This window comes from Engystomops pustulosus, chromosome 4, assembly GCF_040894005.1.
Source record: "Engystomops pustulosus chromosome 4, aEngPut4.maternal, whole genome shotgun sequence".
NCBI lineage: Eukaryota > Metazoa > Chordata > Amphibia > Anura > Leptodactylidae > Engystomops > Engystomops pustulosus.
The window spans coordinates 148,298,027-148,315,823 of record NC_092414.1 but is presented as its reverse complement, the minus strand read 5'-3'; the positions used below and the strand labels follow the sequence as shown (position 1 = coordinate 148,315,823).

The window sequence follows — 17,797 nt, the reverse complement described above, 5'->3', positions numbered from 1 at the left end:
GAAATGTAGCACCAGGTATTTTAGTAATCAAAAATATGCCGGTCCCTGCAGCAGTATTGCAGCATCGCTGTCTGAATTAGCCATTAATCGGTAATAGTTTTGTTTCTTCCTGGCGCAAAAAATAAGTACATAAGACATTACTTTGAAAAAAAGGATGTTTTACGAATGAGATACTGATCTGAACATACTGATACTGTCTATATCAGATATGGATGCATTTGCTTTTAAACCACTGTCCATAGACTTCAATAGGCGTTTTTCCCAGCAAAAACAGTAAAAATAGTGCATGTTGTCTTTTCAAAACGTGCACATATTTTATAAAGTCATGTCAAGAGTCATGTAGTTGAATACTGATTCTGTTTACAGAGAAAACTTGGAATATTAAGGAAAAAAATGCTTTTGTAAACTGGAGATCTAGTTTGTAAGTTTTCTCATTAAATCAGGAATATACCGTATATATTCAAGTAAAAGCCGAGGCCGCTAATTTTACCACAAAAACCTGGTAAAACCTATATTTTTTTACTCGCATATAAGTCAAGTTTGGGTTTTCAGCACATTTTTTTTTATACTCGAGTATATATGGTAAATAATATGTAGGGGTTCAAGCAAGCAATGTAGTTCCCAAATGTTTAAATATTGCTCAGATTCTAGCACAGGTTAAGCAATCAGTTCCTGATGTCAGGCTAACTAATTATCTTAAACAGGGGTGTAAAAAACTCGCGGCTTGCAGCGCTTCAATTTGCGGCCTGTATCCACCCAACAAGCACAAAGCAATGAGCAAATACATCACTAATGGCAGCGCTCACTGGAGCCAGAGCCCAGGTAGCAGTGAGCACATCTGACAAGTGCCGGGTGCCAAGAGCAGTATTTCTTTCTTTTTAGTTTTCTTCTCCTTTGCTCTCCATTATTATTACTTGCTCTGGGGCCTCCAATATTATTGTCTGTTCAGGTTCTCCATTATTATTATTATTTACTTTGGGGTTTACATTTATAACAATAATAATAATAATAGTGCCTTATTATTATTATAGCTTAATATATAGCGCACACAGAATACGCAGCGCTACACAGAGCTTGCCACATCAGTCCCTGTCTCCAATGGAGCTCACAATCGAATCAACCTACCAGTATGTTTTGGCGTGTGGCTGTAATGCTAACCACTAAGCCACCATGCTTAGTGGTTTTTATTTGTCTGCTCTAGGGCCTTCATTATAAATGTCTGGTTTTTATTTGTCTGCTCTAGGGCCTTCATTATAAATGTCTGGTTTTTATTTGTCTGCTCTAGGGCCTTCATTATATATGTATTTTCTCTGGAGGTTTCGATTATTACTTTTTCATCTGGGGGGTCTCCATTATTATATCTATTCTGGGATCTATTATTTATTGTCTGGTTTGGGCTCTGTATATATGGTCTGGTTTGAGGTCTGTATTATTTATATCCTGGTTTTGGATCTTTATTAGTTATCGTCTGAATGCAGTATTTGGGGTTTTTTTGGTTTTGAATGTATTTTTGGTAATGCAGCAATCCGAGGCTGGGCCCTATGTTTCTGCAGGATTTAACATTCTTGCAATGGTGCAATTTCATAAACTGTGTGTACATAACTTCTTCAGGTACATCTTGTCAATCCCTAAGATTTTATATCTGCAGGAAACTTTTATCGATTCAATATATTTTAGATGATAGTGAATATCACAACTTTTATGAAATAAAAGTACCACCAGAAATATTCCTCTTTTGGATACTTTTCATTGAGACTCGGGGGATTCCTTTAACGCAAGGAACGCTCTGTGAATCTCCATTTTTGCTATAGTACCTATTGCATGCCAGGATACAGGAGACAGACCCCCATAATCTGATAACTCTTCCTCCTAATATTCATCGTAAAGAAACATGACTTTTTTAATTACAACTTATGGAATAAAACTATAGCTTTTGGTACAGAAGACTGATCTAATATCCCCTTTAAACCTTAACAGCTGGCAGATCTATCTGTTCACTGCATTAATTTGTTTTTCTATTCATCGGCTAACGATTTGCTTTTTGCTGTGGCCAGGTGCCTCTTTTGAGAAGGTGGCATTTATATGCTACAGTAGAACCTGTTATTACTTCCCTCTTGCTACCCACTCATGCTAGTTCCTCTTCAGCGAAACTCATAAAAGGCCCATTCATTGAGAAGCAATGAATGACTGCAGCGTTTTCCTTGCAACTTGGTTTTCTGGCCACCAATCTATAGCTGTACTATGTGCCAGACAAGTAGTGCAAGGAAGTGTGAATTTCCTTCCGAGACCCCATTATTATTCTTTCCGTCAAGAGACTTTTTAACCTTTTTTTAATCATATATTTTGTGTGTTGTTTCTCACCATGTTACTAAACAGTAAAAGTAAATCTATTTGCCAGCTACGTGTAAATTGTTAATGGATGGGCACTGGCTAATAAAAAAACGTATTCATATCTACACAGAAATTGGAAAATACATTTATATATACTGGCTTCTAGATAAAAGCCACCAGTGAAAGAGGTAGAAGACCTAATCCAAGTCAGTCACAATTCAGCAAATATCTTTATTCACATTTATAAAGAGCATATAGAGAGAAATAATCCATTTACTCATTATTAAATAATGAGTAAAGGCACTGACCACTCCTGCATATCTGAGATTGGTACAATGTAATTGTAATTTATAAATGATCCTAACATAAGGCTATTGCCCATCAGATCTAAACATACAAACATAAAACCCAAGGAATTGTCTTTATCCTGGATTGTGACTGGTTCAGATTTGGTAAACATTTTTTTTTTGACTAATAGGTGTTGTATTCATGCTTAACGGGAAGATGTCACAACATTTTACCCTATTACACTAAGTACTCTCAGGTAGGGTATTAAATGTCCTTTCTTGAATTCCCTCTTTTATTTGAAATCAAGTTTGCCTGAGATGAGTCAAGTTTAGAGGCCAAAGTGGGATAGTACCTAGAAACATAAGAATCTAATTTTTCAGATCACATTAGGCTTTTGGTTCTGTGAGATACAAAACCAAACATGGAGACAGTTTTAAAAAAGTCATGAATTAAATTTTTATCCCCAAAAAGCATTGCCAACTTTGGGGCTTATTTACTAAGGGTCGCAGATCCCACTTTCGCCGGACTGTTCACGGTTTTCAGGACTTGCACAGCTTTGACAGGTATTTAACGGGGGTTTGCGCTGGGATTGCGGCGCAGTGGCGCAGGCTTTCGTGCAGCAGAAATGGGGGGGGGGAGTTGCGTCGGACGATCCGACTGATTCGGGCTGAGCGCCGGAAGCAACACATGCAGGATAACGGGCGCATGGTCGTCAATGCAAACAATGCACTTTCGTGAACTCTGTGGGACCGTGCAAGTAAATTTGCCCCAATGTCTTTAAAGGCAATGTTTCATCAGATTTGACCATAATAAACTGCAGGCAATGCTAGGAGAGCTGTGTGTGTGTTGTTAGCAGCAGCAGAACTGTGGAAAGTGACCCTCTGCTCTGAGTAAGGGATGGTAAGTATCCAATGAAAATTCTAAAACAGCTCCTACTGGTATAGAACAAAGTGATATTCAGGCTGAAAGACCCACCCTGAGCCGTTTCAGGAGCTGCACATATGGATTATAACTTCACTTTTTACTGTCCTGCCGCTATTAACAATACACAAAGATATTATTACTCAAAACTCCACTGCTGACAGATTCCCTTTAACTGCCTGTATCTGCCTTCTATAGATTAATGTCAAAATGTTCAAATTTGACACTCATTACCCACACAGCTTCATCTTCACTTCCTTGTTTATAAGATGCTGAGAACAGATGATCTGTGCAGGGTGCTTGTCTGCATGATGTGCACCCATCAATCTGACCTTTTGTCATGCTAGATCATTGTTTTTAGCCAAGAAAAAACATTAATGCCATTAAAGCCATTCAATGGCTTATTACTCTCAAATTACATGAGGGATTAATGGTGGCATGCACACTGATACCACATTTGTTGCATGAGGACTCCTATAGATTTCTTTCTGTCATTCAGTTGAATCTGGTTCTGGAAGTGTTGCCCTTTTTAACTGTTAACACAGCAGAAAGCCCAACGTCTTACAGAAATAAATGGCATTAGAACATTCTCGCCATCTTTACTTTCCAAATGTCTATAATTACATGCAATCAACAACTAAGTAGAGCACTTAATACTGCTAGAAAGAGCCAGTGATTACAGTGGAAGGTTTTTTATTCTCCTTTTTCAGGAAGTCCATGTTCTGTACTTTGGACATAGGTAAATAGACAATTTCTTTCTTTTTAATACATACCTCAATAACAAGTTTCTTAGAAATGGTCGATTATTATCCTTGAATAACATGTACTTTATTTTACTAGATGGAATGTAACATTTACGATTGTGATTGCTTTTTTTCAGGGATACATTATACACAATAATCTTATATGATTGTCCATATATCCAAATGGAGTTTAAAAGCAAATATGTTTAGTTTGACATTAACTACTTAATGATTAAACGAAATTGATCAACAGTTTTCACCATACAAAGCTGCAGACAGTGTTAGGTAGAAGCAATCAAGATCTTTGTAATCATTCCTTTGTGGGAGCTATTAGCAGCAGAAGGAAATTGCAATTATATTGCAGAATTGTAGCTGGATTTGTAGCACTGAAAGAGTCTCCTTACATTACTGCCTTGTTGATCTGTACATTACACTGCTCCCCCGCCTCTCCTGTGATAGACCAGAGCCCTAAACAGAACCCTTTTACTGTTCTTAGAACTGTGAGACAGAGATTAACAACACAGTGATGTAAATGACTACGCCAGTGCTCCAAGTCCAGCTACAATCTTATAATAAAAATGTGAGAAGTAGAATTTTTTGTTGAAGAAGGTAAACATATAGATAGAATATCAACAATATAAGTAGGACTATAATCTTTATTGCAGTACAGTCCTTATCTCTACATAGAAATAATATTCACTGTAATCCTGGCTCCTGTATCTCTAGTTTTATTTAATTTTTTTATTTTTGTTAAAAGAACATATGCAGCCTTGTTTAATTTTTTTTTTTTTACTTTGCCGATATGTCTTTTTGATAAGTACTTGTATTCTACACTTGTAAGTAACTCGGGATCATCTTTTTTTATAATAAACCTCCTCAAAATGTCTGATTAATTAAAAATTTAGCATTACAATCGCATTTGCTTTAGGACTAAATGCAGTTTGTTGGACTTTGCATAATAAATCTGGTGCACTGTCCCCCTAATTTGTGTAGTATGATGCCTAGTCCCGTGTGCCTAAATACTGTGCAAGCAGTTAGCACCTAAAAGAACGTGCAAAGTCCGACAGAAAACTGGCGCACAGCCCTCAGTAAATGAGCCCCAATGTGAAAATCTTTACAATGCAAAGTTTTAAAAAATAAACCTCCCATTAATACTCAACATCTATCATGATTCAATCGTAAATACATTATTTTATCTATATTAGATCAATGCTATCAATATTATCAAAATGATTCAAATATAAAACTCACTTTTGCTTTGTGAATTCCAATTCCTAAAAACTATGACTTGAAAGTATACATTAAGTTATCCCAACAAATGCACGACAGTTTTGAGCCTAGAACAGTATCAAACAAATGATCTGATGACGCCAAACTGCTCTGTGATTCCGCTGTATATATTTTTTTATGCTTGGCCTTTGGATGAAATCATATTACATGACTTGGTTTTCTAAATGGACCAGAGGCAAAGCTCTGTAGTAGTCCTAGTATCACACATACTAGCTATCAGACTTGCATTCAGATCAAATACATTCAAGAGTCTAACACTTTTACACTTCAGTGGTAAAGCACTATACATATGTCACATTATTCCTTCTTAAAATGGATGTTTGGTCACTTCAGTCTAGACTCTTTATTAAAAAAAACAAAAGTAATCCATTCCTATGCGTCTAGCGTATGAGATATTTCACAAAACAAATGTAATGAAGCAACAGCACACATCTCATTACAGATGGTGAATTAATTATCTCCCTTATAATTCCCTAATAGAACCACCTACATATTCTTCCAGTAACATGGGAATTGTAAGCACTGTGTTATTTTGCTACATATGTTTCACTAATTGTCAGCATTACAATTAAAACGTCCCTTTACTAACTAAGCGTTCCTTTTATAGCACAGATTGCAGTTCTTTAAATGTTCCTCATGGAATGTGCCTTATATTTAAGGCTTTAGTTCAATGTGTAGTTAGTATTTAGTAGTGTAAAGTGTCAAGTATTGAATAGCATCCATGCTATGTTGATTTTATAGGGAAATTTTTCTTTAGTCTATGGTATATCTGTACAAGGGTTTGCTGTGTTATTATATACCATAACATAGAACATCCAATCTAAATTTGATTTAAATTCATCCAGGGTCATAATATCAGTCATTGGTTGGTCACCTTATATACAAAAACATCTTACACTTCATATGGCAAAAATCCATCAATCAAGTTTAAATTGTACAACCTAATGAGAAAAATACACTTGTTACATATGGTGATTCTTTTCAAGATTAAAGGGGTATTCTCATCTTGGCATTCACATTTAATTAAATTCATTTGCCATATGCAAACATTTCTTCAATTGGATGTTATTAAAAAAAATGTTCCTGTGTGAAGATAATTTATCATAAATGTAGTCATGTAGTCCCTTAGAAACGAGATGGCTTCCCCGGATACGACCACGTCACACTCTGGCAGCGGTGGCCAGACATGCGCTAATGAGCTCTTCCTCACCACCTGGATTCAGCAATCATTACCACAGGGCGGCTGTAGGACATGCAATAACTCCCAGACATTTAATATTCAGAAACTTTTTGTTTCTTTGTGCAATCTCTCCAGCAGACGTGGCCGTAACCAAGGACACAGTCTTGTTTCTAAGGGATCATATGACTACATTTATGATAAATTATCTTCACACAGGAACATTTTTTTTAATAACATCTAATTGAAGAAATGTTTATATATGGCAGATTAATGAAAATGAAAGTGAATGCCCAGATGAGAATACCCCTTTAAGCAAGAAGACACTTTAATCAAAAGTATTATGTATGCAATGCATTATACTGTCAAATGTCCCAGGACTTCCCTTTATTTCAGAATCAAAGAGGGAAAAGATATATTTGAATACCTCAGCTAGGAATCGCAAGGCCTATTTTTCATCAGGAAACATGGCTGCGAAATTTTTAAGCCACCATATTCAGGACTGCATCTACCATGGGGCGAGATGAAAATCTGACATATGTTCCTGGTAAACTAAGACACCTCATAGAAGGTGTAAAGTTAGCCTAGAATGTCTGAAATTATGCTAGATCTATCATTCAACATTTGGTGCTTTGATAAACTTGAAGCAGTATAAGACTGTCTTATATGACGTTAGACAGCTATAAATAGAACAGAGTTCTTTTTTTTCTGAAATTTCCACATTGACATTTTTTGGATTATTTTTGTTTTAAATGAGTTTGAAATATAAAATTATTTGAATCCCCCTATGAATCCCCCCATTTATAAAAAAAAAAAACAAAAGTACACCCTTCAAACTATTAAAAACTGATTTTAGGAAGATTTTTAACCGTTTAAGAGCTACTTAAGTATTTAAAAACAAAATGGAGATGAAATTTAGATTTCTAATCTAATTTTTAATTTTTTAATACACTCATTTAGTCCTAACATTTACACTTTTCCAAAAGATAAAAAGAGAAAACCCATCTTAAAATTTGTTATGCAATTTCTCCTGAGTTACTGAGAGTCTGAGTCTGCCGTTTTATACTATTGAACTTGTATAGAACATGTGTGGGTAATATTTTAAGATGGGATAAGATGCATTTTTCAATGAAGCCATTTTGGGGTTCATATGCCTTATTGTTGAAAACCTATCGGAGCACATTTACTTACCTGTCTAATGAAGTTCACAGAAAGTGCATTGTCCAACGAGAATGCACTAAGATCTTCCGACAGAGTTCACCTTCTTCTTCCTAGTGTATGTAACTGCATTCTTACGATACAATTTGAAAGTTAAATCCTGCGCTCAATCCGAATCAGTCAGATTTTCTGATGGCAAGCCTCCTAATTTGTGTCGCATAAAAGCCAGCGCCGCTGCGCCAAAAACCGATCGCATGCAACACAATCCCAATGCAGACACCTGTTAAATACTTGTCAACAGGTCCGACGAAAGTGCATCCGCGATCCCTTAGTAAATATGCCCCATTAACTTTTTTGGGGGGTGGAGGAGTAGAAAAGCATCAATTATGTAATAGATTTTTTACTTTATATTGTTGGTGTTCAAAAAAACATCTTATTTTTATTTTATGGGTCGATACGATGTGGATACCATACCATACTAAATTTCTCACAATATAACCTAATATGGGGAAAAATCATTTTTGCATCACCGTCTTCCAAGTAGCATAACGCTTTTATTTTTTTGTCTATGAAGCTGGTTGATGGCTTGTTTTTTGTGGGACATGTTGTACTTTGCAATAGATTTATTTTGGAGCAGATATGTTTTTTGATCAGCTCAGATCACGTGCATAGGCTGACACTGTGCATTTAGGATCCCGTCACAGATGGGATCTTATAGGTGCTGTATGTGGACAGCCCTGGGGTCCAGATCAGACCTCATAGCCCCACGAAGACAGCACAGGGGTGGTGATCGTGGTGGATAGACCCACAACAGGCACGTTTAATGCTGTGGTCACGCTGAACACAGCATTTTAACAGGTTAAACACCTGCAAACAGATCTCACTCAGAATGTGGATGTTACACTGCGTGTAACATGGGTTACCCCCTGTTTTATGATGCCGGCCCAGCTCCGATTACGAGCTGAGACGGCATCAGCTCTGCATCTGATATATCTGTCGCAGAGCACTAAGAGGTGAGAATTCATGAGAGATGATGATGTACATCTCTAACAATCTAGAAAAGCAAAAAAAGAGACAAACTTTTAACAATGGGGTTAAGTCATATGTTTAAATATCCTGTAATATATAATGTAACGTAATATATAATGTAATATGCTGACAGTGGGTAATTTATCATTAGGCAGGGTCCTTGCAGCAGTTCTATGTCTGTCTTTGGAGCTCCACTATATGTCAAATTTATTAAAGTGTTTTCTTAAGCTATGTTGGTTGTTTGCAAAAGTCACATAAAAAGTCACAAAATACTATCAAAAGACACAGTACATAGATCAGGGCAGGGACTGGAGTTAATATGCACCTAAATGGAAAGTCATATTACATGAATTCAGCCCCATTGTGAGAACTTGGTTATGCAAGTTTAATGAATTTGGTGCAGGCATAATGAGTGTCAAAGTAACTTTGCACTGTCCTATGTTCATTTGGCGCAATGGAAAGTTGCAAAATGGCATTCAAACCACAACTGCACCAAAACAATGCCAAACATAGCCAAAAATCAATGACACTTTATTCCCAATGTGTTCAAGGATGTCACAAGAAACCATAGGGCTCCACAGGTAATTTAAGAAGAGTGTATAAATCTTGTCATTTGTGTAGAAGGTGGACAGTAGCCCATAGCAGGTGAATGAGGTTTTAGTCTCATGTGGCTGTCAGCAGCGATGTGCCATCTCCCTAACATAAAGTTTTAGTTATGGTAAAGGTGAGATTCACTTCCTTCAAATCATCCATGTCCTTAAAAGCTCTGTAGGCTGTATAAAGAGCTGCCATGCTCCTAGTGTGGGAGATCAGTGTGACTCAGATGAGGAACCTTGAAAGAGTTTATGAAGGAGAGTTTCCCCAAGGGCAGATCTGGTGCTGCAGAAATCTCCATGTTGAGACCTGAGCCTTTTGATTTGTGTCAGCTGAGTCATTGGTGTCTGCAGAGCACAATCTTGTTAATCTTATTTATGTTGCCAGTGCCAGCTAAAAGACTTTTCTCTATTACTGCTTCTGATTCATTCTGAATAACATTTAACTCAGCTTATTCCCATTTCCTATGGAAAGGCGACCGAACCTGTGATACAAGTGACAGTAACTAGATCAATGGGGGGATTTACTAATTCTGGCACAAGCACGACTGTCGGCATCTGAGATCAGTCTCCGGAAAGCACAGCCCGATGTTTTAACCCCTAGGCGCACCAGGACGTTATAGTACGTCCCCGGGGCTAGATGCTTAGCGCACGGGGACGTTCTATAACGTCCTGCTTCTGGCACCGGCTCACAAACGGAGACGGTACCAGAAGCAGCGGCTGTCAGCTGTCTAGTACAGCTGACAGCCTGCGCTAATACCCGCGATCGGAGCCGGCTCCGATCGCGGGTGTTAACCCCTTACACGCCGCGGTCAAACATGACCGCGGCGTGTAAGGGTGTTTGCGCTGTGGATCGGATCCCCCGTGCCGCTTACCGGGGGATCCGATCCACTTCTGGGCAGCTCCGAGGACTGGCATGTGCCCCGGAGCTGCCCGGTCTCCATGGCAGCCAGACCCCTTCCGGGTCTGACTGTAAACTGTCTGAGCATGCGCAAGCTTGCTCAGACAGTTAACACTGCTCTACAATAAAATAGTATTGTAGAGCAGTGTATTGAACTTAAACCAGTGATCAGAGCATCACTGGTTCAAGTTCAAGTATGTATAAGTAAAAATATGTAAAAACACTTAACACTACACATTATAATAAATAAAAAATAAATACATAAAAATATAAGCCCCTAAAGTGTCACTTTCCTATAAAAACACTTAATAAAGTATAAAAAACACCAAAACACAAAAAACCCCGCATATTTGGTATTGCCGCGTCCGTAACAATCTGTATAATAAAACAGAATCGTTACTGGACCCGCACGGTACACGCCGTAGAAAAAAAAACCCAAAAACGTTCCGAAAAAAGATAATTTTTAATTAATACCCTATAAAAAAATGCTCTAAAAAGTAATTTAAAAAATGTTATGCACTCCAAAATAAGCCCATTAAAAAGAACAACTCTTCTCGCAAAAAATAAGCCCTTAACTAGATTTGTCAGCCGAAAAATAAAAAAGTTATGCATATGAAAAGATGATGATGCTAAAATGAACAAGATTTTCTCCAAATTGGTTTTTATTCAGTACAATTGAATAAAATACACAAAACCCCCACATATTTGGTATCCCTGCGTCCGAAACAATCTGCATAATAAAACAGAATCATTAGTAGATCCGCAAAGTTAACCCCGTAAAAAACAAAACAAAAAAAAAGCTCCAGAAAAAAGATCATTTTCAATTAATACCCTATAAAAATGCTCTAAAAAGGGATTTAAAAAATGTTATGCACTCTAAAATAAGACCACTAAAAAGAACAATCCTTCTCGCAAAAAATAAGCCCTTAAACAGATTTGTGAGGCGAAAAATAAAAAAGTTATGCATATGAAAGACGGTGATGCTAAAAGTAACAACATTTTTGCCAAATTACTTTTTATGCACTAAAAATGGGAAAAAAATTAAAAATCTATATAAATGAGGTCTTTTTGTAATCGTGGCGACCAATAGAATAAAAATAATATACTATTTTTATGGTATGGTAAACAGCCAAAAAAAAAAACCCATAAAAATCTTCCTGAAAAGTGATGATTTTCATTTCCTCCACCAACAAAGAGTTAATAAAATCTCACCAATTAGCCTATAGATTCCCCCAAATTACGTACCAGAAAGGTGCATCTCATGTGGCAAAAGAAATAAGCCGCTATAGGTCCACATTAAAAAAAGAAAAAAATTATAGCCTGTACAATGTGACATAGCAAATCTGATCTGGATGGCGCCTCCTTCCCTTCTATGCCCGGCCGTGCGCCCATACAGCAGGTTACCACCACATATAGAGTATCCGTGTACTCGGGAGAAATTGGGTAACAAACTTTGTAGAGCCTTTATTCATTTAATCCATTGTAAATGTTTAATTTTCCACCCAAAATGAGTGTATTGTGAAAAAATATTACAATTTGCAGACTGCACCTCCATTTTGTTTTAACCCCTATAAAACACGTAAAGCGTTAACAAACTTCTTAAAAATGGTTTTTCATACGTTGAGGTGTGTAGTTTCCACAATGAGGTATTTTACGAGTCTCGCTATTATTTAGGCCTCTCAGTGTCAATTAGAAGTTGAGCAGGTCCATCTAAATACAGGTTTTGGTGATTTTACAAAAAATTTGAAAAATGATACCTAAATTCTGAGCCTCATAACATTCTAGTAAAATATGTGGAATCTTAAAAAACCATGCCAACATAAGCAGACATTTGTGAAATGTAAGTTATGAATTTATTTGGGAGCTATGACTATCTGCATCAAAAGTAGAGAATTTAGAACGTTGAAAATAAAGAATTTTTTCAAATTTTTGCCAAATTTAGTTTTTTTTCATAACTAAACACAAAAGATATCATCCAAATTTTTAAACTAATTTGAAGTACAATGTGTCACGAGAAAACAATCTCAAAATCCCCTGGATATCTCATAGCGTTCCAAAACTATAACCACTTATAGTGACACAGGTCAGATTTGAAGAATGGGGCCGCGTCCTTAAGGCCAAAATAGGCTGTGTCCCCTAGGGGTTAAAGTGGCGCACAGCTGTAAGTAAATAATGGGCAGATGGTAATAATCAGTCGTGCGCCATAAAAATGCCGACATCAATGAGATGTGCGCCAAAATCTTACATGGACTGCACCTTAATTTTGCTTTCTGACCATTTTTTTCCTGGCCAAAAATTGTACCTAAAACTGCTGACAAAATACACATAATGGGGGTCATGTACTAAGGGCCCGATTCGCGTTTTCCCGACGTGTTACCCGAATATTTTCGATTTGCGCCGACTTTCCCTGTATTGCCCCGGGATTTTGGCGCACGCAATTGGATTGTGGCGCATCGGCGCTGGCATGCACGCGACGGAAATCGGGGGCGTGGCCGAGCGAAAACCCGACGGATTCGGAAAAACCGCCACATTTAAAACAAAAAAAGTGTCGCTTGGGACGCGCTTACCTTCACTTGGTCCGGCCCGGTGAATTCCAGTGCGGAACGATGCTTTTCAGCGCAGCAGCACCACCTGGTGGAAGGCAGAGGAACTACCTTAGTGAATCCCGGACGGACCCGAATCCACCGCAGAGAACGCGGCGCTGGATCGCGAACGGACCGGGTAAGTAAATCTGCCCCAATGTGTGAAATAAACATACAGGGCCGGATTACGAGAGTGGCTCCCGCGGAACATACCCCAGGGCCCACAACACTTTGCCCTTGAAGGGGTTCCCTCCAGTTTGCGCCCTGGCTACATATGTACCACTAAAAGCACTGATGCTGATGGTAGATTTCCTTTAATTATCACCATCCCATACAGTAGAATATACAGCGGGGGATTTGCATAGAACACATTTTCCACATAAGAAGACAGCCCCAGAGCTATAACTATGTATATTCAGTCCTAATGATATGAATTTTGTAAAATAAACTGTATTTAGTTTTGTAGGTAGAAAACTTTGCCTTACCTTGGCACTCACTGAGGGCATCATTATAAAAAGTCCCTGCAGGACAGTTAGCCAGACATTTCCCCTGATACAGCTTTGGATTAGCAGAAGGACAGGTCTCACAGTCAATGTCTGAGGTCCCTGAACAGGTCTCACAGCTGACATGACAGGACACACATCTTCCAGCATCTAGATCCTCATAGTAGCCATCGGGGCATGCAGCCTTGCAGGTGCCATTTACAAGAAGATATAGGTAACTGCATTCTTTCAAGAGGAAACAGAGAAAGCATTTAGTGCATAGTAAACAATTAATCATAAATTATCTATGCCCCATTACTTCCATTAATTTTGCTTTCTATACGATCATCTTAAGTAGTGTGAGACAGGGGTTTACTACATTTCAGCGAATAATTATTTTAAAAAAGTTAATTGGCAAAAAAAAACTAAGCTGTGCCATGGCCGTAGACTTTTTGGAAGCCTGAGGGTGTTTTCACAAGCAGTATGTTCAGCCCATGATCACATATCGTGCAATCCTGTCAAGGGCTGACCACACTGCCAGGAATGGGATTCCTTGCATCTTATCGATCTATGATGCAAGGAGTCCCTGCTTAACCCTCAATCTGCAGAGCTTATACTATAATAATTAGTGTCAGCACTGCTGTTTAGCAGAGAAGCAGGGACTCCTTGGATCATATACACTCACCGGCCACTTTATTAGGTACACCATGCTAGTAACGGGTTGGACCCCCTTTTGCCTTCAGAACTGCCTCAATTCTTCGTGGCATAGATTCAACAAGGTGCTGGAAGCATTCCTCCGAGATTTTGGTCCATATTGACATGGTGGCATCACACAGTTGCTGCAGATTTTTTCGGCTGCACATCCATGATGCGAATCTCCCGTTCCACCACATCCCAAAGATGCTCTATTGGATTGAGATCTGGTAACTGTGGAGGCCATTTGAGTACAGTGAACTCATTGTCATGTTCAAGAAACCAGTCTGAGATGATTCCAGCTTTATGACATGACGCATTATCCTGCTGAAAGTAGCCATCAGATGTTGGGTACATTGTGGTCATAAAGGGATGGACATGGTCAGCAACAATACTCAGGTAGGCTGTGGCGTTGCAACAATGCTCAATTGGTACCAAGGGGCCCAAAGAGTGCCAAGAAAATACTCCCCACACCATGACACCACCACCACCAGCCTGAACCGTTGATACAAGGCAGGATGGATCCATGCTTTCATGTTGTTGACGCCAAATTCTGACCCTACCATCCGAATGTTGCAGCAGAAATCAAGACTCATCAGACCAGGCAACGTTTTTCCAATCTTCTACTGTCCAATTTCGATGAGCTTGTGCAAATTGTAGCCTCAGTTTCCTGTTCTTAGCTGAAAGGAGTGGCACCCGGTGTGGTCTTCTGCTGCTGTAGCCCATTTGCCTCAAAGTTCGATGTACTGTGCGTTCAGAGATGCTCTTCTGCCTACCTTGGTTGTAACGGGTGGCAATTTGAGTCACTGTTGCCTTTCTATCAGCTCGAACCAGTCTGCCCATTCTCCTCTGACCTCTGGCATCAACAAGGCATTTCCGCCCACAGAACTGCCGCTCACTGGATGTTTTTTCTTTTTTGGACCATTCTCTGTAAACCCTAGAGATGGTTGTGCATGAAAATCCCAGTAGATCAGCAGTTTCTGAAATACTCAGACCAGCCCTTCTGCTACCAACAACCATGCCACGTTCAAAGGCACTCAAATCACCTTTCTTCCCCATACTGATGCTCGGTTTGAACTGCAGGAGATTGTCTTGACCATGTCTAAATGCCTAAATGCACTGAGTTGCCGCCATGTGATTGGCTGATTAGAAATTAAGTTTTAACGAGCAGTTGGACAGGTGTACCTAATAAAGTGGCCGGTGAGTGTATATTCACAGTGGTCAGCCAGTGATACAGGACTCTACACGGTCTGCGATCATGAATCCTGAACACGCTGCGTGTGAAACCACTCTAAAGGCCTGCAGTGCACATAGTGATACAGATTTTATATTGGTACAAAGCAGCATCATGTCTTACCGATCTTATACGGCAAAAACAGCATATGACCATCATAATCACAAATTGCTACTTATAGACTGCCTATTTATTTTCCCTTGCAATGTAACATCAATTCTGCAGTGCTGTACTGAGAGAATTAGGTAAAAATATAAATGAATGCCAGTGTGCCCTCTGAACACCAGCGTGTGCCCCATGCTTTGGTCTAGTCCTGAAAAAGGGACTTAAGCTACAATCTATTTGCCAATTAACAGTTTTCTGGTTAGTGGCATATCTATCAATCTAAAGCATGCCCTGCGTATAGCGCTTGCTCTATAATCCTGGATCGCAGGAACGCTATGAAATTTGTGACTCAGTTTGGTGATTAATATTGGTCATTTGTTTTGGGAAAAAAGTGGTTTTGGAGCAATATAATTATAATGTATGAGTCTATGAATTGATAATATAGAAATCTTTCCAATGATCAAGAGGTTTTCCTTGAAAAATATAATATTTCCAGTCATAAGTACTAGATTACTGTAATAGGGATGTTGTTCCAAGGATTATTCTAATTGTTATAAATAAAATTGGGAATTAAATGTATCATAAGAGATTCCATCTGCTTTAAAATGATGAAATAAAATGTGTGAAGGAGGCTTTAAGAAAATGAATGTCTTCAAGCGTTCTATTAATATAAGAGGCTAGCAGACTAATACATAACACAGAGCCACTCTCCAGTTCAATAATTAGACAAATTAAAACACATTTTCTGGAGCCCACGTCTCTGAGAATGTTCATCTATCTTAGTTAACAGTGGAAATACTTGATGGAGAGGGAAGGAAGCTTAATGCTTCACATATGTTCACACTGCAGAAAGATTCTTATTTTGTTATAAAAACTTTATTTCCCGGAATTTTCCTTTTTATTTCCATTTTGCTTGAAAGTTTCCTTTTTACCTTTACCGCATGATTTTTTTTAATCTAAAGTGACATATTAGGAAAACTGTCACATAACATACGGTTCAATCATAAGGAATCATTCCCCTGTCCTAAAAACCCTGAAGTAAACATAAATGAAGCCATATAACTGTGTGCAGACGATACTCCAATGGCCTGAATACGTATTCAGAATGTAGGACAATATGTATTTACTAAATTAAACGGTTTGAGAAATAGTTACAATACATTCAGTATATACAAGTAAGTATTATACACATTAGAAAGGTTTTATTAAAAAGCAAAAAATTTATATGGACAGAATTAACATTCTTTGTGGTGCAAATTTATATTCTACACAAAATAAATGTTCCTACATCATAATTTAGTATATAGATCCAGGCAAGGGGTACAATTTTGTAGGCAATGGCAGACAATATGATATAATATCAATGTATCCAAGGGTGTAAATCAAAGCATAGCATCCATAGCAGCTATTGGGAATGTGGGGACAGGGGGCCTGACCCTCCAGCACAGTGAGTCAGAGGTGGCATGGCAAGGAGGAGCTGCTGGACTTGACCGAGCAGGACACACCCCCTCTGACTTGCTGCTCGATCTGGATGAATGCCAGGTAAGATAATAAACTTGATTTTATGGTGATGTGAGGGAAACAAATTTTAGGTAAAATAAAGGAGTCAATTAGTTAATAGGACTCTATAGGAACCTGTCACTTGCTGTATTTGTGAAAAATGTGGTGACATGTTCCCTTTAAGACCGCTGAGTCATACTTTGCACCTCCTTTTAGTTAATCTAGTTTAATGCACCACATTAATTAATATTTGTAGCACGACAATTTTTTTGAAGTATTGACTGTTTGCCAAATGGCAAAGTGCCTAAAAATGGTCACAAACCCTTAATATATGCGGTGCAAGGCACAATAATTTGCATGGCAATTTTTTGGGGGGGAAAATAACTCCTGAATTCTAAATAAATCTCCCCTAGAGAGTTTATACGGCTGCATAGCCACACATAAAGCTCAGAGGACTTATGCTGATCCCTGCACAAAAGAGCTTACAATGGGCACAAAACTTAACTTAACTGGAAAAGAGAGATGCCTCCTGGTTGCACTATGGAAAGACATGAAGCCAGGCAGTATGATTTGTGCCAAGCTCTACTGGACAAAACCTTGTCATGCAGATACAGCATGCCTTTGACTTTGACTGGTTAAAAAGTACAATCTAAGGAGGGTCAACTAGATACTACATAGGTCTTGAGGGTTCAATTTCTTGATGGGTTTGAAGGCAGGCATGCACAATATTATGGGTGCTAAGCATACTTTATACGCTACACATGGTTAGA

At 38.4% G+C, this 17,797-nt stretch overlaps 1 protein-coding gene across 1 annotated transcript in view; it reads right to left on the bottom strand.

Annotated features, from left to right (window-relative positions):
- Nucleotides 1-17,797, bottom strand: part of LOC140127395 (cysteine repeat modular protein 2-like) — a 74,258-nt gene that overhangs the window by 22,222 nt on the left and 34,239 nt on the right. The window contains exon 10 of the mRNA XM_072148031.1: nucleotides 13,499-13,741. Within this exon, the coding sequence (XP_072004132.1) occupies nucleotides 13,499-13,741 (243 nt within the window). The remainder of the gene's footprint in view (nucleotides 1-13,498; nucleotides 13,742-17,797) is intronic.